This window comes from Camelus bactrianus, chromosome 7 (assembly GCF_048773025.1).
Source record: "Camelus bactrianus isolate YW-2024 breed Bactrian camel chromosome 7, ASM4877302v1, whole genome shotgun sequence".
Classification (NCBI taxonomy): Eukaryota; Metazoa; Chordata; class Mammalia; order Artiodactyla; family Camelidae; genus Camelus; species Camelus bactrianus.
In genome coordinates, this window is record NC_133545.1 from 54,700,244 (window position 1) to 54,727,618 (window position 27,375).

Genomic DNA, 27,375 nt, shown 5'->3' on the forward strand with positions numbered 1-27,375 from the left:
AACCTGCATGCTACATCTTTTGAATGTTAATGCATACAGGATTACCCCCAGGAAGTTAACACACAATACACATTTAATTTTCACAATTTGAATACAGATCCCATCCAGGCAACCTCACAGTGGTTGTGGCTGGAACATCAATTCTTAAGACCCAGTGTCTTCAATGTACACGAAGATCAGAGCCAGGACAGTCCTGTGGGAACCTCAAAATTTATAAGACATTTTTAAACTTTTATTACCTCTGACCTGTGTGAAAATCATTAATGATTCTAGAAATAATAATGTCTATTTCTATGTCTGCTACGGGCCAGACAATGTGCCAGTGTTTCATGTGGATGACCTCACTTAATCTTCAGGTGACCTAATGCAGCAGAAGCTATTTCCTTCCATGTTACAGCAGAGGCTTAGACAGGCCGGGTAACTTCCCTGAGGCCATAAACTTGGCCTTTGGTGGAACATGACCCAGAGACAGGTTTCTGTGACTTTGAAGTACAGGCTCTTAGAAACCATAACACTAGTAGGTATTTTTTGTACTCAGACTCTCATTAGCAGTAAAATTTTGCAGAAATTGACATATGTTCTTTTCCTCTAAGGATGACTGATGCATAAATGTTTAGAAGCCGTAACCATAACTATAGTTCACCTGGAACCTCAATTAAGAGTATCCGTTAAAGTTGAAGAAAGAAAACCAGTCAGATGTATTAAAGAACATATTGGATTTATTTACAACTCCTCTCTTACTCTCAAAGGGGACCTGCGTAGCAAGTGTGTTCTCAGGAATAAATTCAGTAGCTAGAAGAGTATTTGACATGATATCAGTTTTGCGAACTTGTTGTGGTCAAAGGAAATGATTCAACAGATGTGAAAAACACATGCAATTTTGCAGTCTGAAGGGGCTCTGGTGTCATTCTTCTGTCTACTTTCCCATCCATAAATGAGATTACTAATAAAGGCAAAGATGGAGATTTGTACAGAGATGCTTTAAGAGGGAAATTTAAATCAAGGTTAATATGAAAGGTGTTAAGGATGACATTTTTGATATAAACATTCTTACTTGAGTACGAGTTGAAATGTGAATCTCTTTAGGTAGATGCAAATGAACAGGCATGCAATTAATGAATGAACTAGAAGTAAGTTAATTAAAGTATGCTATCATTTTGATGCTTATGTTTTTGTGCTAGGCCAGGGAATGTCAGTATGAATTAACCAAAGTCCTTGCTCTAAAGAGGTTGAAAGGTCTTAATGAAGCCAATACTAGCTCTTGACTGTGAAAACTAGAATCAAATTCAGTTGTATCATGATGAAATTCTAGTAAGTGTTCAATAACTTATGAACTTTCTATATGAGTTCGGCCTACAACTTCATTTATTTTCCCCATGTTGATTTCCCCAATGCCTTCAGTATTAATATGTTGTTTTGTGTTATTTTATATTGTTACCTTGTTGTATTTGTATATATCCTGTAAACTTCCTAAGATTATTTGGAGGATGTGATTATTATATATATGAAACACAGATAAAAAGGGAGGTTTAATGACTAAGTTAGTTGAACATCCATTCACAAAAAAAAAAAAAAAAAAAACTCTCACCAACTTAGGAATACAGGGGAAAATCCTCAATTTGATAAACAACATCCACAAAAAACATACAGCTAATACAACTCTTAATGATCAAAGAGATTGCTTTCCCCCTAAAATCAGCAAGGCAAGTGCCCCTACTCAGCACAACACAGGAAGTTCTAGTCACTGCAAAAAAGTTTCAAAAAGAAATAAAAAACATAAAGATTGGAAAGGAAGAAAAAAATATCTCTATTTAGAGGTAACAAGATGGTCTACATAGAAAATCCTAAGGTATCTACAAAAAACCTTCAGAATAAGTGCATTTAGCAAGATAGCAGGATAAAGATTAATCAGTAACAAAGAACAGTCTCATTTTTATATGGAAACAATGAACACGCAGAAATTGAAATTAAAAAGGCAATATCATTCACAGTCACTCCAAAGAAAATGAAATACTCAGGTAATATATTTAACAAAACAGTTACATGCTCTACATGCTAAAACTTACAAAACGGTGATAAAAAATAAAAAATCTTAACAAATATGAAGACATAGTGTTCATGGATTGTAAGACTCAATATAATAAAAATTATAATATATTTATGTATACAATATAATAAAGATGTCAATTTTCCCCAAACGCATCTAGAGGCTTAATGCTATTCCTATCAAAATCATAGCAAGGTTTATTGCAGATTGTATGAGTTTGTTATAAAATTTATATGAAAAGGCACACACCTTGGAATAGGTAAAACAATCCTGACAAAGAAAAATAAGGTAGGAGGACTACCTCTGTCTGATATTAAGGTTTACCACACAGCCTCAGTCATTAAGACAGTATGATAGTGGTGGAACGACAGACATAGAGATCAATAGACCAAGTTTCCTCCAATGCAACATTTTGTAAAACTAGAATACGTATAGTTTGGTATACTACATAGCATACTGCAGAATAAGCACGTAAGTGTAAGACAGCACAAAATGCCGCAACCACGATATTGACATGGATACAATGCATTTATGTTTTTCAAATCTCCCCAATTTTACGTATACTCGTCTACTTGTACTCATTTACTTGTACTTGTGTACATTTGATTCTACACATTTTATCACATGTGTAAATTTATATACCCACTATCATAGTCAAGATTCCATATAGTTTCATCACTAAGAAATCTCTTATGCTGTCCTTTTATAACTACACCCACCTGCATCACCCCCTCCCTATCTCATCTCTAACCTCTGATAACAATGAACGTTATATAAATGGAATCATATAGCATGGAACATTTTGGCTTTTTTTTTCACTCAGAATAATTCCCTAAGGGATTTATTTGAGTTGTTGTGTTTATTGATAGTTTGTTGCTTTCTGTTGCTTGATTAGTATCCCTTGGTGTAGATGTGTCACCTGCTTAACCAGTCACCTGTTGAAGGATATCTGGGCTGATTCAAGTTTTTATTTATTCATATAAAGCTGCAATGGACATTCATGTATACAGGTTCTGGCATGAATATAAAATTTCATTTCTCTGGAACAAATGCCCATCGGTGCAATTTCTGTGTCATATGGTAGTTGCACATTCAGTTTAGTAAGAAAGTAATAAACTCTCTTCCAAAATAGTCATACATTTTATATCCCCCCACCCAAAGCAAAGTATAAAAATCCAGTTTGTCAGCATCCTCTCCAGCCCTTGTATAAGTTCCTTGTATTATATGCTGTATATTGTAATCCAATTCTGTGGGTTCCCAGTGCTTTGCATAGGGTTCAGCACAGACTAGTTGGTAGGTGTATTGAAACTGTTAGATATAAAGCTGAAATGTTTTTCAGGAAGGACCAATGCAACAAGTTTTAAGTTCTATGCAACAAGTTCTTACTTTGTAAAATGAATAAAAGAAAAAAAAATAAAATGAAAGAATCAGATCTGCAAGGAGATTATGCAAAGACACTGAGGGAAAGATGTCTTCCTCCATTCTCCTCTTTTAGGTCCCATTTCTTGTTTCCCCTTTCTACCTTTTACTTGGCCTGTTTTGTCATTTCTACACTATGCACCTTTTTTCATCCTAGGATGATTTTAACTTCATTCTCTTTCATCTTCCTTCCAATTGATTTCCTTTAGTCAGACTTTGTTTTCCCTTGAACTTCTGGCTGGCCCTCTTTGAACTTTCTCTCAATCTGTCCCTCTGATTAATCCTCATGAACTCATCCAAATTTAGTTCTTAGAGCAGAATATTTAGAGTGAAATCCAGCTTGCTTCAGAGAACTGAAGTAGAAAGAGCTGCTAAGAATTCCATCCAAAGGTCTTGCGGACAACTGCACTCTAAACTTTTCCACGTTTCCCATGGTTTTCCCTTGGCACAAGATCCTTCCCTATTACCCTCATTCTCCCTTTTTCCATCAAGGCTTCTCTGCTTCCCCATAATCACAGACACTTTGCATCTCTTTCATGGTGCTTATCACATTTTACCTGTGCTATATCAATGTCTGTTTTATTGCACCTTTGAGGCTGTAAACTGTTAAGGAAGGTTTATAAATTATTCACATGCAAAAATGCCTTACACAATGCTGGGCACATTGAAAACTACTGAATTAACCTATTAATTAACACACTATTAAGTTCAGTTTTAGTAGATCTTTAAGATCATACAATGTTTCTACCCAAAGTGTTTTCTATTATATTTTTTTTGAAATTGGTGACCACTAAACAAAATAATTAAGAGTTAAATCTGTAAACCCTACAAAACACAGTGCTTAAAGAGCTTACATGGATAAGAAAGAACTTATAGAATTAAAACAATTCTGTTCAAAGCCCCCTTGCAGTCCTTTGACAAAGTCAAAATCTATAGCAGGATATGAAGTTTTTTCACATTTTAATTCACCAAAAAACAAGTGTGGCACTTCAGACACTTTTACTCGTTCCTGATCCAAGTTCTGAATAGAAAGATAAGGTGAGGACATTACTATTCTATGTGGCATCATTTATTCATGAACATAATATGCATTAAGCTTTCAGACTATTTTGGTACAAAATATAAACAGGTAATGAGAGTAGTGATGTTACACTAGGAAAACAAAATGAATTTGGAATTCAGCCTCAGCCTCTTCAAGCAAGAAAAAACAACATTTCAGTATCAAATGCCGTAATGAAAACAGTCCTGTCTCCCTCTGGGTATTTCTCATTTGGAGTATTTGCTCCAGGTGTTCCCTAACACTGAGAATATCACTTCTCAATGTTTCCTACCATTTTGTTTCTTAAAATCTTTTAAGTGGGGGAAAAAATTACTTTCAGGGACTTCAAAATGTGTATGTGTGTGATTTTGTGTGTTTTCCCCATAAGCTTATGAATAAAACTAAAAATAAACCCAGTCTAGGGGAGGCAAGCTAGTTTTAAAAGCAGGCAGTAAGGCTCGGATAGTCAGTATGTTGTTAGACCGGGTGTGCCCACTGGCACTGGATCTCCCAGGGAGAGGTTAGACACTCAAGATGTTTACGAGTAAAAGTAGAAGGTGGAAAAAGTGGAACACACAAGACCCAGTGTCCTGAGAGCCGGACTCGGGTGCAGCCCAAAATAATTACTACTGATGAAGGAGCCGTTTTGTTCCAAACTGTGTCCTTGTTCAACTAGATCAATAATAAAATTTAAAAATAGCCATTATTATTATTATAAAGTAGTTCATCTAAATACAAAAATATGCCATATAGAACTGTTTACTTATATTGACAATATCTGTACTTTTTTCTCCTGCTTCCATCCGAGGCTGCCAGCGTCCTGATCCACAGGGAATTTCTGTTAGCCAAATCTAACAGGCAGGCTCCCAATATAAAGCGGCCCAGAACACTAATCGTCGCAACTAACAGAGAAATGTAAGCAGATGCCCAAGGGCAAAAACACTTTTTTAAAAAATTTCAAGGCTTCTCGCCAGCTGCGGCGAATGCCCACAAACTTGTTTAACTTCATCTCCTCTCTGTCAAAGAAACCAGGACTGAACTTGTAGGAAGGTGAACGGAACTTGGCCAGCGCCAAGGTGCGGCGCGCAGCGGCCCTGGGCGGGCGTGGGGTGTGGAGACTGGAAGGCGAATAGGGAAGAGGCTAGAGGAACCAGTCCCATAGTCCGGGGAGATGGACACGACAAAGGCCAGTGGGGTAAGACTCTCAGGACTTCCCTGCGCCCCGGGTTCGCAGCCGCGTTTGCAGGAGCGAGCTCCGGCTTGGGGGAAGGTGCCCAGCCCCAAAGGGGCGGCCCGCGGCGCCGCAACGAGGCTGCCCGCCGGTCGGATCTGCACCGCCCTCCCAGCGAGCCCGCAAACCTCAGCCCCCTGCGGCCTCGCCCCTCCGCGACCTGCGCACGTCGGGACTTCAAAACGTGTATGCGTGTGGCCCTCCGCTCCTTACCCAGCCAGAAGTGCAGGCGGTAGGTGAAGCCCCGGCTGGCCTTGGCCGTGTGGAGTACCAGGTAGGCATCCCCGACGTAGAAGTCGCCGTAAACGTTCTCGGGCACGGGTACCAGCTCCAGCTTCTCGATCCTCCAGACCTGCAGCCCCGCCTGCTTGCCCGCGCGGGCGAATTCCTTGTGGTACAGCGCCTGGGCCATGGCTAGGGCACGCGATGCTTCGGGGAATTTGTACGAGACCTCGCAGACCTTGGGTCAGAGTGAACCGAGACCGGCGAGAAGAACACTGTTCGCCGCGGTTTTATAGGGTTTGCTCCGCGGAGAGGCGGGGCCCCCAAACGGGAGGGGCTAAGTGCCCGGGCAGCAGTTGCTTCGGAGTAGGCGATCCCTTCCCAGCCCGAGCGCAGCGCCTGGTACCCACCTCCTACGCGCTTCTGCGCAGCCCAAGGGGAATCGGGGTTTCAGAAATCGTGAGATCCTGAGGGAACTTACTGAAACTCCTGGAAATTCCTCCTCCAAGGAAGGACATTATTACCTGGCAACCGATAGAGATCAACAATTAAAACTCTGGTTGGAGCATCTTTTTTTTTTTTTTTTTAATGGCTGCCCAGGTAATAATCGTCAACTCCATCATTTTGTCAGCCAGTCTCTCCATTCCCAAAGACCAAAGTTCCTCTGTCTTATCTTCCCAATTTGAAAATGCCATGAGAAACAGCATGTCAGTTTTCTTGGAAAGAATAAAAACTTGGAAGGCTGGCGGTCTCACCCAGGGGAAAGAGCTCTGTTAATCCCCGGGGGGTTCAGGGAGCTGTGGTTAAGCTCTTTGCCACCTGCCTCCTTTGGCCAAGGAAGTTTTTGAAAACAAAAAACAAAAAAAACAGCAGCAGTCTTCCTAGGGTATTTTCAGGCAGAGGTGTTTGTGACTATTATGCTTAGTCTTCCCTGTGAGTTACCTGTTACTTGGCTTCAAGGTGCTAATTTTCTCATTGTTGCATCATGGGCAAAGCCCCATAAGATACAAATGGAAATTTATTCCTTATTTTGCATTTATTTAACTGAAGCTGATCTGGCAAAGGATTTTCTTGTTTTTGAGAAAGCAAACCGATCATGGTGTAGAGTAAGCAAGTATGATTTTTATGCGTGTACATTTTCTGTCACTGTTTTCCAAATTACAGGAGTCCCTGGAAGGTCACTAATAATGTACAATTCAGCTTCTTCCTTAATTAATTTATGTTTTAAAATAGGTATTACATGGTACAAAATTCAAAAGTACAAGGTGTGCAATAAAAATGTATCTCCATTTCACCTGCTATCCAGTTGCTTTCCCTGGAGGCAACTGACTTAGCAGTTTCTTATGTTTTTTTCCAGACATATGTGATATTCTTTTATCTACAAGAATATAGATAACATAGTAATTTTTATCTTCTAGCAGGAATAGTAACATACACACTGTTCTGAACCAATATAGCAATAAATGTCACTACCCAGTACTCACAGAGCTGCCTTTTTACTGACCACATGGTATTCCATCTTATAAGTGTACTATAACTTATTAAATCTGTTCGTGTTCATAGGCATTTAAATTTTGTCTACATTTTGCTAATTTCTTGTTGCAAACAACATCTTTGACTGTAATTATGCTCATGCATTATAACTATGAGATAAATTCCTGGAAATAGAATTGCGAAAGGGTCTGGAATTCAAAGGTTTTGATGGCAGTGATAATCATGAAACCAGTCACTGCCATTTATTGCCATTTAGTGGGGTGTGGCACAGATTGCTTTCATCCAATTCCTCCATTCTTGGTTCTGAGGCTTTTGGCAAATCACCTAACTATACAGCAAGCCTTAGGTTCCTCATCTATAAAATGGGAAGATAATAGTTTTCACCTGGAAAGACTGTCATTTGAATTGAATGCACAAGTACTTGTGTCTGTTACAGGGGAAATGCTCAGGAATTATGAGCTATTATGATGTGGTGGTGGGCTTCCTTTTGCTCCTCTAGATCCCTTCTCTGTCCTTCTGCACCTTTTCCCTTCAGGCCAACCCACATGGGCTAAAGCAACTGGGCTTCAATGCCCTCTAGCTTAGGGTTTGGTTGGAAATCAGGGGGAGAGATGAGAGTAAGGTCAGAGTATTTATTTTTTCCCTCCACCAAAGGTCACTGTACTTTCAAAGACAAGTAACTCTATCTGCCCTTTTCTCTTCTTTGGATTAGGGCTGCTGTCCTCTCAGATGCACTGTCCCTTTTGCCTTCTCTGTTCTACTATATATAACCTCTAAAAAAAAAAAAAAATCTCCTGAATTTTCCTGTTTGGTATGTGCTGTCTGTCAAAGGTTGAGATCCTAATTGATAAATATTATCAGCTACATTCTCTTTTTTCTTTCTAACTCAATGATAGGTAGGTATGAGACGGCTTATTTTATGAATGAGGAAACTGAGGCTTTGGAACTTGTCAAAGATCACCCAGCTAGTGAGAGTGAGTGGCCAAAGGAGAATTCAGGCTCACTGTGTCTAATTCACAAGCACATGTTCTTTATAAAATTTTATTCTTTCAATCCAAATTATCTGGCCAAGATTTGTTCATATAAGGATACTTTTTAAATTTTCTTGTTCTTCAAACTTGTCCCTAGAGAAGCTTCTGATCTAGTGTGCCCCATTCAGCACCAGGAAGTTTAGTTTTAACTGTGTCACTGAGCCATTACATGTCTTGGGTTTTTTTTTTTTTTTAATCTGTAAAGTAGAAATCATTTGTTCTCTTCCTTTCTCTAGGGGAAAAATATGAAACTGGTGATCTGGACTTAAGATAATTTAAAAATCAGAGTTATCACTTAAGTTCAGTTTCAGTTTTAGTGATAATTCCTTTCCTTTTAGTGAAGGAATTCCTTTTAGTGAATAAATAAAAAGAAATGGAAATAATTTCCTTTTAGGGAAGAAATAAAAAGGAACTTTGATAGATGAATGAAATTCCCTCTTGCTTAGGCCAAGACTAGCTGGAGGCAAGTGAGGAACCTGCCTGGGATGCAAAACTGACAAGGGCACTGGAAAGTTCAGTAACCAAGGTCAATACTATTTTAAGGCAGTATTTTTAAAAAAATCAACATTCCTGGAAAAAAATGATAAAAATAGCAAAATTTCTAATAAAGGCAGAATTGTTAACAATGCCTGATGGGGGGTGCATACTGGAGGCTGAAGCAAAGGAAAAATACTGATCTTCCTTTACTTAAAATTGTGATATTTTAGTTCATCATTGTCTGCATTACTTTTGCCATTTTAAAAAGTATCACATTAAAACCTTCTTGATCTTGACTACTGTTTTTGTTTTCCTTTTTTGGCCGTCTCTCTTAAACTGTGTTTTTGGCAAGTGCCTCACTTCTGTCATGCTAGTTCTGTCCTGGCTAAGTGGCCTCCAGACTCAAAGTTGAAACTTCCTGGTGGAGGTAACTAACTACTTGATCCCACCAAGGTCAAGTTCAGCATGTGCAAAATTATCTCATCATTCCTTCAAAACATTCCCTTCTCCTGTCTTCCTAATTTCATTACACATGATTTAGTTATGACTCAGCACTCTCACTTCATCTCCACATTCAATCAACTAGGCTGTCCAAAGTCTTTCTCATATCCAGCCCTCCGCTGCCCACTGGCCAGCCGTGACTCCGAGTCCCCCATCTTCAGCGAGGCAGGCAGTGGGGTGGAGTGGCCTAGCTGAGAGCGCGGCTTTGGCCTAGGTTGACTCCTGGCCCCTGCACTCCTCAGCTGATTAAACTTGGACAAGTTCCCTCACATTATTGTGTCTCATTTTTCTTATCTATGAATCGGGAATACTGACAGACATTACCCTTTCTAAGATTATCGTGAGTATTAAATGGATAAATAAATATAAACCTGGAATAGTGCCTGGCATAAACTCAGCTGAGACTGAGGGGTGGTTAACTCACTTCTCCAAATCCAGTCCTGTAAGAATCTTTCTAAGTCTAGTTCAGGTAAGGATTGCCCATTTCCTGTACAAAAAAGTTCTCTAAGACCAGAAGCCAGTTTCCTTTCCATGCCCTTTTTTTCTCTTTCTCATATCTGAAGTCCTTAAAAGTAGATTATTTTCTCTTCCGCATATTATTGCCTTGCTCCCAATATCTGTCTGTTGAAAAAGTTTTTACCACTGCTTTAAGGTTCAACTAAAAAGCTACACATCTTCATCATCGTCAGTCCCTTGGCTCCATCAAATGTCAGCATCCTCTGCTCCCACTCTTCTTGATGTGCCTTACATTACAGCAATCACCACACTCTGAAGTGTGTTTTCTCTCACAAGCCTGTAGACCCTCTCAGAGACTTAGGTCCCATTATTTTATTCCCTGAGCTTATGGCAACACATGCTGAAAAAGTGCGATTGAATAAGTTGATTTTGAATTAAATTACATTTTGGGGAGGGGGGGAGGTGCAGAGCATAATTTACCAATCCTCTCTCAGTCCAGTTAGAAACAGTCAAGGTGAAAAAGTTTTGTTTTGTTTTGTTTTTTTAACCAAGAGTCTGGAGGTTTGCAGTGTGGGGCCTGTGGCTGAATTCAAGGTAGGTGTTCTTCTAGAATGTTAATGCCCAGGGGGAAATGCTACGTAGTTTAATACTGGAAATAAATAACAGCATTAAATAATGTAATTGATTCATTGTGCAATTCATTGGAATGAGTTATTAAAAAACAAAACAAAACAAAAAATTGGCTTCAAGTGGTCTACATTCCCCAAATCATAAAATTTTACATCCATTACTGCATCAGGACCACAGAATTGTTGAACTTAAATATATGTGAAAGACAGGAAGTACATTTGTTTTCCCAGAGAGGGGAATGCTTCAACTATGCTATTTATTTGGTTTCTTTTGATTATAAATAATGAAAGAATGTAATTAAAAATACATTTCTTTTCCTGGTTATCCTGCTAAATTATAATAACATGTTTGATTTACCGAATAATTTGAGGGTTTAAGCGTGGAACCTGGAGTCAGAAGACTTGAGTGCTGTGAGGATTAAAAGAGGTAATGTATGTTGAAGCCCTGGAAACACAGTCAATAAACATGGTTAATAATCAGCAAGAGCCCTTAACCCCAGTACTCATCAAAACCAGGTGATTATTAAAAGTGAAAATTCACTCTAAGGAAGTGTGTTTTCATCCCTCTTGTCCATACCAGACAAACTAGGACTTTTCTTTTAATTCACCTATTTTTTTTTTTAGATCAGCCAGGATCTAGGACTTTTTCTTTCACCAATTAGTTAGATTAAAATCGCACATAATATTATACCTATAAAGGCATGGTCATGGCTCAATACCACAGTGAAGGTTGTTTATTGGTCTTGAATGTCAGCTGTTGTGATAAATAATTCATTTCTTGTAAACCTTTTTAACACAGCAGGTTTATTCAGCACTTTCTTTTTAATAATTTTATCATATATAAAATCTATTATTATTGTTGTTGTTGTTGTTATTATTATTATTATATAGGAAATAGCTAGCTCCTATGAGATTACGGACAGAAGACATCATCATTGCTTTGGGAGTTTACATATTAGGGGATGCCTATGACCAAATGAAAGATTGAGGATCGAAGGTCTGAGAGATTTATGATCTAAAATGATAACTTTTGCTTCATGTTTATGCAAATAGAGATCTGAGGATAATTCTGGTTTTAAAGCTATGATGAAATTGAAGCTAACACTGCTTGAGACGATAGCAGGATTTTTTTGGCTGATTTTTCTAAATGTATCTATTTACTAATAATCACAATTGACATTTTATTCAATTTTTCTTGTTTGTAGCATTGACTTTAACAGCTTGTGAGAAATAACTTCAAATTTTCAAAGAATATGTCAACAATTACTTAGAACATTTGAATGTCAGAACTGTGTGACCATAGAAAAAAACGGAAATCAGACATGATCACATCATGGTTTTACTGTATAGGTAAAAGGTTAATTAATTCATCTAAACCAAATGGCAGTTTGTTGAAAAGAGTTAAGGCTTGAAGATATCCTTCTCACTGACCAGAAATCACTTCCTTTAGCAAATTAAATTCTTGACTCATTAGCTCTTTATATGATTTTAAATTAAGCAATTTGACTGACATTCCTTTTACCCTTAGGTTCCCCCGATCTCAGTATTTTGGAGCTTCCCTAAAATCACAAGGTTCTATAAACTATTCAAATTGATTCAAAGGTTTTTGTTAGATGTTTTATTTTACATACTTCAGAGAACACTGTATTCCAAACCTGGCACAGGGAGTTTCACGTCTTCCATGTCTACCCAGTCCGTCTCCTGAAATGACAAAAATTAAAAATAAGTCATTCAATAACTATCTCCTGTACACTTGGTTCCCATGCTTCTGGCCGAGGCTGAAGGAGGAAAAACGAAAAGGCAACTGGCCTCACCACAGAAATCGTGGGGCACTGAGATACTTGGGAGACTTTTAAAAAGATGCGTGAGAATTCTTTTAATTTTTTCCCACTATTTTTTATTTTAATATTTATTGTACATTTTCTGATTACATTAGTTACACATGTTCACTAAAGATGATTTTGAAAGTACCAGCTCTGAATGCGATTAAAATTATCCCTAAACACACCACCTACAGATAAGTTCTGATAATGTTTTAAACAAAATTAAGGTATTATATGAAACTACATTTTGATATGCAGTTTGTTTTATAATCTATAATACATGGATCTTTTCACTGGGTGGGTGGAGCTGAAGATAATGAGAATTTTCAGAAGTTCCATCCTCCCCTTGGAGAAACACTGGTTTGTTAGGCATGAACAAATCTGGTGTCATTTTATAATTTCTGAAAGTATAATTTTAACTTTTATTCTCATTTGAAAAATTATAAAGGAATTACACTCACCCATAATCATCACATCTATCTTGCTCTATTTTCACAAACATTATAATATTTAAGAAGTGAATCAGCTACACTTCAATAAAAAATAAGAATTAAAAAAGATTAAACTAAAAAGACATCAGGACCAAAATGGAGTCACTTCTGCTTAACCGCACATCGTAAAACCCAGACTTATATACAGTTTTGGCTCTCCCAGAAATGAAATCTTAAACCAGTCAATCAGGAAATCACCTGATCAGCAGTGGTTAGGTAATAAGCCTGAAAACCTGCTTCCATAATCAATCTGCTTTTTGGTCTAGTATTATTTTCCTTGTTCCTACTCCCTTCTGCCTGTAAGTCTCTCATTTTGTGCAGCTCCTCAGGGCTACTTTCTATTTGCTAGATCAGATGTTTCCCAATTCATGAATCACTGAGTAAAGCCAATAAGCTCTTAGGAAAAAAAACAAGAAAGAAGTGAATGCCCCTCTTGGCCCACTGAAGTCCACATCTCAGAGAACACATTTTAACAGTTTGATACATACCCTTTTCAAAGTTTTGCACTGTTACAGATATATCCATGCATCACTTTTCTGACTTTCGAGCTGTCCATTTCTGTTCATCCATCCATCCACCCATCTCTGTCCTTGCTAGTGGTTAAAGAGCACAGGCTTTGGAGCCAACTGTCCTGGGTTCAGTTCCTTGCTCTGCCAATTCTAGCTGTGTAACCAGTCGTGTGTTACTCTGCAGCTCAGGTTTTTCATGTCTAAAATGGGGGTACCACAAGATAGGATCGTTGTGTGGATTAAATGAGTTAATACAGATAAGGTTCTTGAAGAAATTCTTGCCAGATGGTAAACTCTCAATAAATACACATTATTATTTCATACACACACACACATACTCACACACATTTCAACCAAAATGGAGTATATATTCATATGCAGCTTGCTTTAAAAAAAACTATGAATAGATTATAAACATTCCTTCAGGTAAGGATATACGGAACCTCATTAAAAATAATACGAGCTCTGTGTTCCATTGTATTAATATGCCATTTTCCTAATTATATACTTTTAGTTACTTCCAAAAGCACCAATTCAAATATGTCAGTAAATAACCTTCCATACATATTATTCTTTATATGTACATGACACTATTTCTGTAGAACAGGTTTCAAAAGTGGAATTTCTGGGTCAGATGAAGTCTACCCATGTCTATGTACTGATTTGAAATATATTATTATACATAAAATTCTTATTTCTAGATTTCTACTCAATCTACTGATTTATGTATTCATTTATCTGTGGCATGCTTCTTTTATTACAATACTTATATTTTCCTTTAATTTCTGCTATGGCAGATCCTCACTATTTTTTTCAAAATTTTCTTATTAGTTCTTACATAATTTTCCATGTGAAATTAAGAATCAACTAAACATTAAACTTTGAAAGTGACATTTGTTTTCTTTCTAATATTACAAGAAATACATAAATGCATAGAGATCAACAATCACCCATAATCCCCACCCCACAGAGATAACCATCATTAACATTTTGATGCACTGACTCCCAGTGTCTACATTTTTTTTTAACTGAGGTATAATTGGCCTGCATCACTATGTTAGGCCCAGGTGCACAACATAGTGATTTGATATTTCTATATATTACAAATGATCACCATGATGTGTCTGGTTGCCATCTGTCACCATACAAAGATATTACAATAGAAGTGACTATATTCCTCATGCTATACATTTCATCCCCATGACTCATTTTTTTGGAATTCAATCTCCCTCACCTACTTCACTCATTCCCCCAAGCCCCATCCCCTCTGGCAATCACCTATTTGTTCTCTTAATTTATAAATTTGTTCTGCTTTGTTATGTTTGTTCATTTTTTTTTTAAGATTCCACATATAAGCGAAATCATACAGTATCTGTCTTCCTCTGTCTGACTTATTTCACTTAACATAATACCTTCTAGGTCCATCCATGTTGTTGCAAATGACAAGATTTCATTCTTTTTTTTTTTAAGGCTGAGTCATATTCCATTTTCTATATATACCATTTTATCCATTCAAGTATCAACAGACATACGTTGCTTCTTTATCTTGGCTATGGTGAACAAAAAGGTGCATATATCTTTTTGAATTAGTGTTTCTTCCTTTCTTCAGGAAAAAAACAGTTCTTCCAGAACTAATTGCTGGACTATATGGTAATTCCATTTTTAATTTTCTGAGGAAGCTCCATACTGTTTTCCACAGTGGCTGCACCAGTTTAAATTTCCACTAACAATGCACAAGGGTTCCCTTTTCTCCACATCCTCACCAACACTTGTTATTTTTTGTCTTCCTGATAATATCCATTCTGACAGGTACGAGATGATGTCTCATTGTGGTTTTGACTTGCATTTCCTTGATGATTAGTGATGTTGAGTATCTTTTCAGGTGTCTGTTGGCCATCTGTATGTCTTTATGGAAACATGTCTATTAATTTTAACATTAATCTACTATTTTGGGAACATGGTATAATCTTGGCATTTGGTCATGTCTTGGTTTTTAAAAGTCAATATTATTTCAGAATTTTTAAAAATTCTTATTCTTAGACTTTTTATAATTGAATATATGATACCTTTGTGTCTTTAACTATATACATATATCACTAAATATGTATATATTTAATTTTTATTTATGTTTGCTGCTATTCCAGTAATAGGTTCATCTTCAAAAATAAATGAGTAAAAACTATACAATTACATTAATAGATGATATAATAGGATTTGATAATGTTTAGAAGTTACTAAAAGTTATATTTAGAATAATATAGAGTGATTGGAAAGCTTTTCATAAAAAGTGAATGAAAGAAAAATAAAACAAGATACAAACTGGTAGGATCAGATTTGGCTTTAAATTTTAAATATACATATATTACTTTGAGTATTTTGAGTGCTATGTACTATTTAAATGTTTTTCCAAGCATTGCCAACTCAATCACACAACAATCATATCATGTGGGTGCTACTATTATCATCTCCCTTTTCATGAAGGGAAAACTGAGATGGGCTAAGAAACTTGTCCAAAGCCACATTTGTGCTCAGTGCTAAGTTGGCAGCTGAACCCAGGCAAGTGGAGTTGTGACTTCACCATCTCAACCACGAGGATCATGTCAACACCTGCTACAGTACTAACATATCTAGGCCCTAACCAGGTGACATAGCCTAATTCATGAGGAACAGTAAATTGATTTGACACGTATTTAACTTTACCTCAGCAAGACTATGTTTTTTTTTAATCTTAGAATCAAAGATAGAGATTGAAAGTTGATAGGACCTTGGGGAATATGCAGTTTTCAGTTCCAGTAAGTAAGATACAATTTGTAAAAGTAATGCTAAGTACAGAATAACATAAATTATTTTAAAAATCAAAAAATATTCTAAACAAATAAATATCAATAAATTTGAAATTCAAAAAGTAAAATCAGTGTATTTCTAGAAAATGTAAAATGCCAAAATTAACAAAAGAAGAAATAGAAAATCTTAATTGAATAATATATGTTAAGTAAGCAACACTCCTTAAAAGGGAAGAACTTTTCTTCAATAAAGTGCTGAGTCCAAGAAGTTTTATATGTGAGTTATTGTATATTTTCTATTGTATACAAATGTATCTGGAAAACAGAAATAAAGGAAAGCTGCTAAAACTATTTTCATGAAGCAATTATAACATATAAACCCCAACATGGGCAGTTCAAGAAAATAAAATTACATTTCAGTTTCATTTACGAAGATCAACACCAGTATCCTATCTAAAATTTTATCCAACCAATTAAAAAATGTGTTTTGTTTAAAGGGAAAAAATAAGGTAATCTCAATATATTAAAAAAAAATAAAATCCCTTCTTGTCAAAATTTTTAGAAAACTAGGTAGAAGGGAACTTTCTTAACTGAAAGACATAATGACAAATGACATCAGTAACACATCAAATGGAAACATTTTAGAAGGATTCATTTAAGATTGGGGAAAAAAACAGTAAGAAAAGAAAAAAGGAACCCCAATATCTCACTACTGTTCAACAGGGTACAGGAAGTTATGGACAGTACAGGATCAGAAAAAGAAATAAAAGATACTAGGAATTACTAGAAAGAATCTAAACTCATTATCTGCTGATAATGATCCGAATGTTGAAAGTCTAAGAATCCTCCTGACAAACTGACAGAACAAGAGAGTTCAACAGGATTATCAAATGATTAGAATACTGTGATGTAAAGTGAAACACAAATTCAAAAGAATTAAAATACACAAAATTGGGTGTGTCTGTGATTTCAGAGTAGAAAAAAATTTCTTAAAACAATGCCAAAAAAAATAGCATGAAATATGAAGGGAAGCGTGGATAGCTTTGACTGCATCAGACTAAAGATACGGCCTCCAAACAGGACAACAAAGACAAACTGAATGATGGGCGGTAGACTATGTTAAAATCTTTCAATGTCTATAATTAACCAAGGACATCCAAAATATGTACAACAAAAAGAATGCAGCAAGAATAAAGTCAAGGAACTTTATGGAAAAGCAATGTAAAGATACGGAGTCATCTGGCCACTAAACATACAGAGTCTTCATTGATTTGGGCCTCACTATTAATTGGAGGAATTAACATTGACAGCAGATACTTGAGTTCTTACTGTGGTCAGCCACTATTCTAAGTGCTTTTAAAGTATCACTGTTCTGTTCTGATCCTTACAGCAACTCTATGAACTAGGCAGCATCATTCTCATTTTACAAATTACGAAACCAGGAACAGAAAGTTACACAAGTATTGAGTGGTAGAGCTAAAATCTGAATCTAGATGGGGTGGCTTTGCGTCCACGCACCTTACCTCCATGACCACTATGGCCTACTGCTCTATTACACAATTTTATAGCCATCAGGCTGTTAAAAATTAGAAAGGTAACATCAAAGGCTGACAAGGATGTGGAGAAATAAGAAATTTCATATCATATTGAGAGGGGCAGCTCTACGACGGTGTAGCCATTTGGAGAGCAATCTGGCAGTGTTTAGTGAAAATTGTAGGCATACACTTTGTGCCTCCAAATTCCACTTTTGGGTGTGTATGCTAGAGATGTCCTTCACAGATGCACAAGGAGGCATGTGCAATGATGCCCCCTAAAGCACATTGTGCTAGAAAGAAGTCGAAGGCAACCTAGGAGTTCAAAAATAGGTAAATGTATAAGCAACGTTTATTGTATGGATACGCAAGAGAGGAATACAAGTGTCAGAGGCAACGATCCACATGGAAAAGAGAGCAGTGCAGACAGATTTCAAAACTACAGAGTTGAATAAAATAGTAAGAAACAGAATGTGGTGCTATTTGTGCCATTAAAAGCATAGCTACATTAATAAAAATAAATTTCATCAATGAACATATTGCAAATGACCATGAACCATGTGAAATGTGGAAGAGCATATGTTAACTGCATGTCAGTGTGCCTGCTGGGGGTGGGAGGGAGATTGATGATGCAGGAACGAATGGGAAAAATCATAAAAATAAAACATAAAAGAGAGAAGGTGCACTGGTTGACAATAAAAATGTGCCAGGAAACAAGGAGTATAATCAATTCAATTCTGTGCACCTGAGATACAAAAGCCCAAAGCAAACAAAATTAAAGATACCAACAAAATTTTAGAAGTCTATCTATCCGTCCATCTAGCCATGTGATCGATTTTTTTAAAACATTGGTGTATCAGTATATAAAACTTAGACTTATTATAATAAAAAATTATGTAGGGATTTAAAGAAATTTGGGGCCATAAAGAATAGCACAGAGAAAATTACTGGGGATGAATACAGTGGTTTTAATTCCATTTTTACCGTATATTCTTTTAGCTTGTGTAACAAAAAGAAAAATCTTTAACACAGTAAGTGTTTCACATGACTTGTAAAACCTGGATTACTAATGTACTATCTTATTACTGTGTGATTTCAGAATGTGTAGAAAAATACTTGTTTCTATGACCTGAAATCTTGCATCCTTACAAACTACCATGACAAAAACGTCCAAATGATTAAGGATAATGTGCTTTGTACTGAATTTATGTTGGCCTTTCATTTTTTCTAGTTACAAAACTTTTAATGACCAGAAAACATATTTACTTAATGAATCAAGGAAATTGCAAGAAGGAAACAGGGTGCTGAGTACTTACAGAAAAGGCAGAAAAATGGGAAAAATTTTTCTTCTCTTTTAGCTACATTTTTTTCCAACAGTCTGAATTACTTTCCTCTTGTATTTATGGCCTACAGTAAGTATTGCAATATTTAATTATTTAAATAATGACCAAAAATGCAATGTATATATTCCTTAACAATAAGAGGTTAAAAGGTAAAAGCATCTCATTCTCACTTAGAGATATAGTAAAATATTCATGAATTAAATGACCCAATGTCTAGGATTTACCTTGAAGTACACCAGGAAAAACGCTGGGGAGGGACAGGTGAAATTGGCGAAGTGGTAACAATTGTTGTTGAGTGACAGGAATACAGAAGTTCATCCTTCTTTTGTATAAGATTAAAATTCTTCATTATAAGAAGTTTTTCTTAAGAAAATAATAAGCTTGGGCTTTGTGTGGTTTTAAAGATCATTTTGCTGTAACTGCTTTATGAAATATTTATGAAATGAACAAAGCTCTCCGAGCTGCATGGCTGGATTCACGTGGAAGAGTTTATGATGCCGGTCCAAAGGCCAGCCACATTCAGGGTGAGGTATATGGCCTGACACATGACTCCCTTTTCCAAGACAACTGGCAAGCGTGGGCTGCTTTTCCACATGTGTGGTAAGCACTGGCCAGATTTCTTCTCCAAGTTTGTGTGGGGCAGTTCCTGTCTAAGAACACTACTTTCCCTCTCGTTGAGCAGTTTAAAAATTAAGCTGTCAAGTAATGAACATTTATTATAATCAAGTAACTTTGCAAAGGAAGAGGAAGGTTTTTGTTTTGTTTTGTTGGTTTGTTTACAATTCCCAAAAGACAGTACAGAGATCAAGTCCCCAAAAGGAGACTGGTGAGTGAAATTGGTTAATGTTATTGACACAGTTTAAGCTTATGAGTAATTTGTTTTAGGGAGAATTTTCTATACTGAAATATCAGTTGAAAATTAATAACATTTAGTTTGAAAGTGCATGATAATTTAAATATTTTAAATTATGGGTACTAAAATCTGAAGGAAAATGTTGAAAGGCTGATGAAAACAACTCTGGAGGTTTCTGCCAAGCAGTCTATCTGATATGACTACATAACTAGTTGGCATTTTTCCCTTGTCATATCAAGTAAGTTAAGCTAATTTTTAGAGAAGTGTGAAATCTTTCCAAAGGGCACCAGGAGGTTAACTTTCTTTTGTCATTTGGATAACCAGGGCAGATTTTCGACTTATATAGCCTTCAACTTTCCTGTTTGAGATTAGGAGAATAAAAGTGAATCGTTTCTACAGAAAGTGCTCTGCCCATCTGCTAAAAGAAGTTTTCAAGTTTCATGATGAAATTAAAATAGAAAAAAAGCTTAAAGTTCTACCTCAATAAAAGAAAAAAAAAGGTTGAATTTTGAATATTTTAACTCTGTATTTCAACCAGTGAAATAATTGAATGTCCCCCCACAGTCATTAAGAAAAAAGACAGTTATATTTGCTTTGTTTTTTCCTTCTGTCCTAGAAAACACAGAAAAGGCATTCTTCAACTCAAAGAAAAGAGTGAAAACCCCTTTTCTGCATCAAATTTTGTAGACAAATGAATATGTCAAATACTTGGTAGTTCAGAAAATACAGTTTAGCTTGGTTTTCAGAATTGGTTTTCCACTGATAAAATTAGAGAGGAACAGACACTTGAAACCTGTTTCCCGCCCTTTGCATGCTCTATAGCTCTTAAAGGCTCTGAGCATAGCAGTTAGGAATCTGGACTTTGTGTTAAAAAAAAAAATCCCCAAATGACCTGGGTTTGATTTCCACATGCTCCATTTATAAGCAAATTAGTAACCTCCTCAACCTCCATCTATAAATTGGTGATGATGAATATATACTGAATACATATACAGGAAAACAGCTATATTGTTGTAAAGGTTAAATTAGATTGTGCATAAAAGGTACATAACAAGTAACTAGAACATTCATAGACATGCTTAATAAATATTAAGCTATTATTTGCCCTGGGACAGCATTTATATTTAATTTAAAATATATAGTGATGTAGAGGTCATTATGCTAAGTGAAGTAAGTCAGACAGAGAAAGACAAATACTGTACAATTTCACATATGTGTGGAATCTAAAAAACAAAACAAATGAACAAACATAACCAAACAGAAACAGACTCATAGATGCAGAAAAACAAACAGGTGGTTGCAGAGGGAAGGAGATGAGAGGAGGAGAGAAACAGGTGAGGGACATAAAGGGGTACAAACTCTGAGTTACAAAATAAGTGAGTCATGGGTATGCAAAGTACAACGTGGAGAATATGGTCAATAATTATGTAATATCTTTGTATGATGACAGATGGTAACTAGACTTACGGTGATCACTTTGAAACAAATTGCTAACAAATTGCTACGTTGTGTACCAGGAACTAATATAGTGTTGTAGGTCAGTTATACTGCAAAAACAAACTAATAAACAAATTCATAGAAAAAATGATCGGATGTAGTTACCAGAGGCGGGGGGTAGGGGTGGAAGTGGGAATTGAACAAAGGTAGCCAAAAGGTACAAACTTCCAGTTATAAGATAAGTAAATACTAGGGATGTGATGTACAACATGGTAAATATAGTTAACACTGCTGTGTGCCATATATGAAAGTTAAGAGAGTAAGTCCAAAGAGTTCTCATCACAAGAAAACATTTTTTTCTACTTATTATTTTGTGTCTAAATGAGATGATGGATGTTCACTTAACTTACTGTGTAATCATTTCATGATGTTTGCAAGTCAAATCATTGTGCTGCACACTTTAAACTTATACAGCATTATATGTCAATTATACCTCAATAAAACTGGAAGAAAAAATCAAAATAAATAAATAAAACATAGAGCAATGAATATGTATGACTAACAAAATAACTCTTTTGAAAAGATTGAGAGGAAAATCCAGCATGTATCTGCACAGTTGAATGGTTCTAAAAGCTGACCTGAAATTTCCTGAAAGAGAAAAAGTCTTATTATTGGAAAATTACATTCTCTGAGTTTTAAACTACATCTGGTTTGAATTAGCCTTGGAAATCACTGCTTTGTTTTTCTAAAATAAGTGCTGGATAATCTCCACATAATCTTGATGACGGCATCACTTTGTTTTTTTGAACAGATACTTGATTTCTCAAAACTTTCACAAAGAGAACCATAAGTAGCAGGCTGTACCTGGGCCTTTCCCAATTGTCAGAGCAATTGTTTGTTGACTAGAAGCACGTGAACAGGTCCCTCTCTAGCTCACCACTGTTGTGTAACTGTATGCAAATGTAGAACATTTCTCCTCTCCGCTTTCAATTCTTCATTATCAGTATTCCCACCAACCTCAGAATTAAACGAAAAGCTTCACACAAGTGACAGTATTTTCTCCATATTTTCCCAGTATTTTCTCACCTAACAGAAACTTAATAGTTTAAATTCATTGACCTTCCATTTTACTTCATAGAGGTATTAACTGAGAAATCAAAGACAGGATTCAGCTTACCTGTTGTTGGAGAAGAAAAGGAGCACAAGCCTTTGAAACGTGCACACGAGCTCCCAGAATGCTCATGGAGAAGGGAGTCCAGAGTCCGAGGCGTCAACACTGACCAGGCTGTGTGGTCTGCTGTCCTGTTTCAGGCCAGACCTATTCAGGCAATTTTAATGAAAGGTTTAAGAGATGCAGGTCCTGCAGAACAACTGTTGAAATAAGTCCCAGCTCTGTCACCTGCTGTGTGACCTGGGCAAATTGTGGTCTCCTGAAAAAGGGAGAATACCAATCTCTAGCTCGTTGGGTAGTTCTGAGGATTAGTTAAATCAATCCATATAAAATGCTTAGGATAGTGCCTAGCACAAGGTAAGGGTCTATGAAATATTAGCTATCATCATTATAAACACGCAGGGTAAAGCATGTATAGATATAAATATATAAATATACATATGCACATATATGTAAATATGCCATATGCACCAGAATGGTAACCTTTTGGTTTTATCTTGCACTACTTACTTACCATAGACTACTTTTTCGGGTAAGTACATGTAGATTTATCCCATTAAAAAACTGCTGTCTTCTAGCACATTATATTGATGTAGTTCTCTTACACTGGTATACCTTTAGTTTTTTCTTTTTGCTTTACAAATAATACTTAAAGCTACAATGTTTCTATACATAACTTTGCATATGAATACCTCTCTTTCTAATGAATAGATTCCTAGAAATAAAACTGAGGGAACAAATTATATTTCTATTTTTTTAAAATTGATATTCTAAAGTATTCTCCAAGTATATTATGCTCATTTTATATTTCTAAAAACTATAGAAGACTATCCATTTCCACAGACCCTGCCAGCATTTAATGCTATTAATTTAATTACTGCAAATCCAATGGGTATGATATTGTGTTGCATTTGGTTTTAATTTGAATTTCCTTGCTAATAGTGAAGTTGAGCATTTTTCCTTATATTCATGGGCTGTCTATAGATATTCTATGACTTTTATGCTCATTATTTATATATTTATATATTATGTGGTTTCTTTTCCTGTATTTCTTTAATCATTGCATATACTAGAAATATTAACTCTTTGTCTCATATATGTGCTACAAATATTTTCTCCAAGTCTGTTGCTGGTTGCATCTAGACTTTTACCCTCTTTAAATAGGCCTTTCCACACTGGGCTTAAAATATTCTCTCGTATTGTCTTCTAGCAATTTTATAGCTTTGTTTTTGCTCTTTAGATATTGAGTCTACATATAAAGTAACATTGCATATGGTGGCTGTAAATATATAGCTTTATATATTTTGGGCAGCAAACTTCCTCATAGTTAAATAAGTGTGAAATCAGGGCTAGAAACTGAGAGGTGGATGAGACTTTAAAGATTATTCAGTCCATAGTCCCATCTTGCTATTCTGATGACTCAGGCATAATAAGAGAAAACCAAGTCATTTACCCCAGTGCTTAGGGGAATCTGATGTGAACGTTAAGGCATGACAGCTGATCTGAAGTTGCTTCATCTGATCAGATCATCTCTTCTCACGACATTTCCTGCCACGTGGATCTGTATTAAGCAATTTGGCTAGTCCTACTTTCTTGTTCGGCTTCCCCTTCTAGATATTTTCGCCCTTTCCGGAAATCATAGGCCTTTATAGAAACAGTAGATTAGCAGTAGACAGTAGATAGATAGAAATGATTTTGAACCCCTTTTCTTTTTAAACTTTTTTTTCCCAAAGCTCTCACTGAGAGAGCCAACTTTTGGTTTGGTACAACCCCTCTTCTGAAAACAATCAAGTTTAATATTCCACCTATAAATATATCTACCTGACTTGAAAATATTCGCTTTTCTAGGCCAGACTCAGGTAGAAAACATACAATTTGATTCTTAAAATAGAGGAACGCTTGACAAAAAATTTAAGGGGTTAATTTGTGGTACAAGTTTATTTTGAGAGGGATGATTTTAATTTGGTCTTAATTTTCATATTAACATTATTTACTGGCATTTATTCTTTCTACTTGCTAAAGTAATACATATGAATTAAAGAAAATTTAGAAAATATATAAAAATAAAAAGAAAAATTCTATTCTGCATAATGACTTTAAATATTTTGATACATATTCTTTAATCTTTTATGTATACATATGTGAAATTTTAAACAAAATTGATATATATTGAACCTGATTTTTCTTTTTGAAGTTTACTTTCATTATTTAAAATAGTAGTCGAAAATTATGAGATTTAACATTAAAATCTGGGAAGATTTGTGTCAACTCAATTTATAATCTCCTGTTGTCCTTGGGGAGAATGTATTTCTTTTACATGATTTTAATTTTTAAAACTTTTCTCAATGCTTAACTTTTATATTTTGTGTCTCACATTTTGAGAAATCTAAGTACATACAAGAGCCAAATTGTCAAAGAAGGTCACACTCTAAAAGGGAACCATAGTATTTTGCTTCAACAGGAATCTGGGATGAAATGAAAACGCTGTATATCAAATCCAGCTTATTGAGCAATTTTCCCTGTGAGGGAAGTATTTGAAAAAAATGAAGAACACCAGACCAATGCAACAAGTAGAGCTAAGAAAATATAATGAGGTCTTGTAGAATGTGTGCTTTTCACTCTATGAGACAATTCAAAGCTAATACACCAGTGAACAGAGGTAAATATATGGTTTTGAAAACGTTAGAGAGTAAAAAAGAATATTAATTATCAAAGTCTTCAAATAAAGAAGATAAAAAAAGATTAACAGAATAAACAAGCAACAGCAAAAAAATGAAACAAAGGAATAATAAAGATAATGTCATTAAATGAAATGGAGACAGAGATATGATTTACAAAACTGAAAGCTATTTTTTCAAAAGATCAGTAAGTCAGACATACATTTCAAAAAATTGATCATCAGTAAAAGACTGTGAATGCAAACAAACAACACTCAGAAGTAAGTGAAGTAACTAGACATAAAAGACCCATTGAAAATAACACGTTGTAAATTATAATTATGTTGTAAATAATAATTTTAACCGTACATTAAAAAGCCAAATTAAATGGACAGTGTAAAAATGTAGTGACAAAATTATAAAAAATTAAAAAAGCAGCTTGCATAGCCACTAAATATATTAACTGTATTAACTAATTGAAAGTTTTCTCTCTTAGAAGACCCTAGCAAAGTTTATAGATAATTCCTACCACATATTCAAGGAACATTGCTAATCCTTATTTTATACAAACTGAACCAAAAAATAGGCAAAGAGGAAAAATGTCAAACGTTGTGAGGCCACATTAATTTTCCTTGGCCACATTTTCTCAAGAAGACATCTTTAAAAAATCATTAAGAAAGGAGCTTTTTCTAGGTCCATTTCAATATCAATGTTCTATTTCCATTTCATTCTAAAAGGTCTTTAAAATTGAACTTTGTGATAGTGAGAATTAGAACTAATCTTCTTCCTATCAAAAAAGAGCAGTTTACAAGCCAAACCTATAAAATAGAACTGAGACAGTCCTTAATTTTAATTTACATAATGATGTATAGTTATTTAGCAAATAAGGTTTGAAGGAGTTAATTCTGAAGTCATTTCTATATACTGCATATTAATACAATATGCAATTAATAGCTTAGGCTTTGTGGTTAGAAGCTTGGACCTTATTTCCAGTCCCTCCTTAAAAGCTGTGTGGTCTTTGGTAAGTTAATGTAAACACTCTTAGCTTCCCCATCTTGAAATGCTAGTAATATCTTAAGGAATTTTTGTGAGAATTAAATTAGATAATAAATATGAAGAGATTTAGAGTAGCCGACTCAGAGTAATTCTCAATATGTGTTAGTTACCATCTGTACTGTGATAGATCTTGTTAGAATAGTTCAATTACAATTTAAAATAAAGAGTATTTAACTAAAATCTTAAGCAAGATATGATTGACAGGAAATGTCTTTAAAATAACTTTAAAATACATTTATTGTACTAAATGAGGTAATGCTGTAGAAAGATGGTATTTGTTATCATTGACTGCCCTGAGTTCTAATAAAAAAGACTAAAATTCCTGGTGGAGAAGTATTCAGTAAAATAACTCAAAACTTGGAAATAAAGCCAAAGAAGTACAGGATGACCCTTCAACAGCACCCTAAAATAGTACTGTTTAACAAGCCCATCCAATGATTATTTAATCATCTAGAGTTACACTGTCCAACACAGTAGCCACTCTCCATATGTGTTTACTGAGCACCTGAAATGTGGCTTGTCAGAGTGGAGATGTGCTGGGAGCATAAAACAGACACTAGATTTTGAAGATTTGGTATGAAAAAAGAATGCAAAATATCTCACTAAAAATTTGTTACATTACATGTTAAATTGGTAATATTTGTGATGTACTTGGCTAAATAGAGTTTATTATTAAAATTATTTTTCTTTTTTCTTTTCTACTAATGTGCCTACTGAAATTACATACATGGATGATATTTTATTTCTATTGGATGGTGTTGATCTAATGAGAATATAGCCTTGGATGATTCACCAATTACAATTAATAAAAGCCTGGAATCTATGAAGTTACATAGTAACTGGCAAATTTCTTTCCACTAGGGATGTAAATGATTTCCCTCTGATAGAAAAGATAGCCCTACAGGTTATAACTTCATTGTCCTGAAGGACAGAAAGCAGTTGTGTAAACAAGCTAGAAATCTTATTACAACATTTTAAAAATCATGTGTATAACTATCCAGAATCTCAAAATGACCTTTTAACCAGCTTTGCTATCTTCTTGACTCCCTCATTAATAAATTAGTAAACCTTTGCCAGGTGTTCACTCTAGAGGATTTAATAGATATGATTTAGAAGAGTTTATTTCCAACTAATAATATACATGAAAGAAAGCCTTTTTAATTTTCTGAAAAGC

At 35.4% G+C, this 27,375-nt stretch overlaps 1 protein-coding gene and 1 long non-coding RNA gene across 2 annotated transcripts in view; both read right to left on the reverse strand.

The window, feature by feature from the left end:
* Window positions 1–6,367, reverse strand: part of SCIN (scinderin) — a 66,650-nt gene extending 60,283 nt beyond the window's left edge. The window contains exon 1 of the mRNA XM_010972025.3: window positions 5,950–6,367. Coding sequence (XP_010970327.1) covers window positions 5,950–6,148 — 199 coding nt within the window. The 5' untranslated portion in view covers window positions 6,149–6,367. The remainder of the gene's footprint in view (window positions 1–5,949) is intronic.
* Window positions 6,368–11,394: 5,027 nt separating this feature from the next.
* Window positions 11,395–22,737, reverse strand: LOC123613730 (uncharacterized). Its single transcript, XR_006721169.2, has 3 exons — window positions 22,495–22,737; window positions 13,349–13,569; window positions 11,395–12,247 (listed from the first exon to the last, which is right to left on the reverse strand). It is a non-coding gene; the product is annotated as an uncharacterized LOC123613730 (long non-coding RNA).
* Window positions 22,738–27,375: the final 4,638 nt, after the last annotated feature.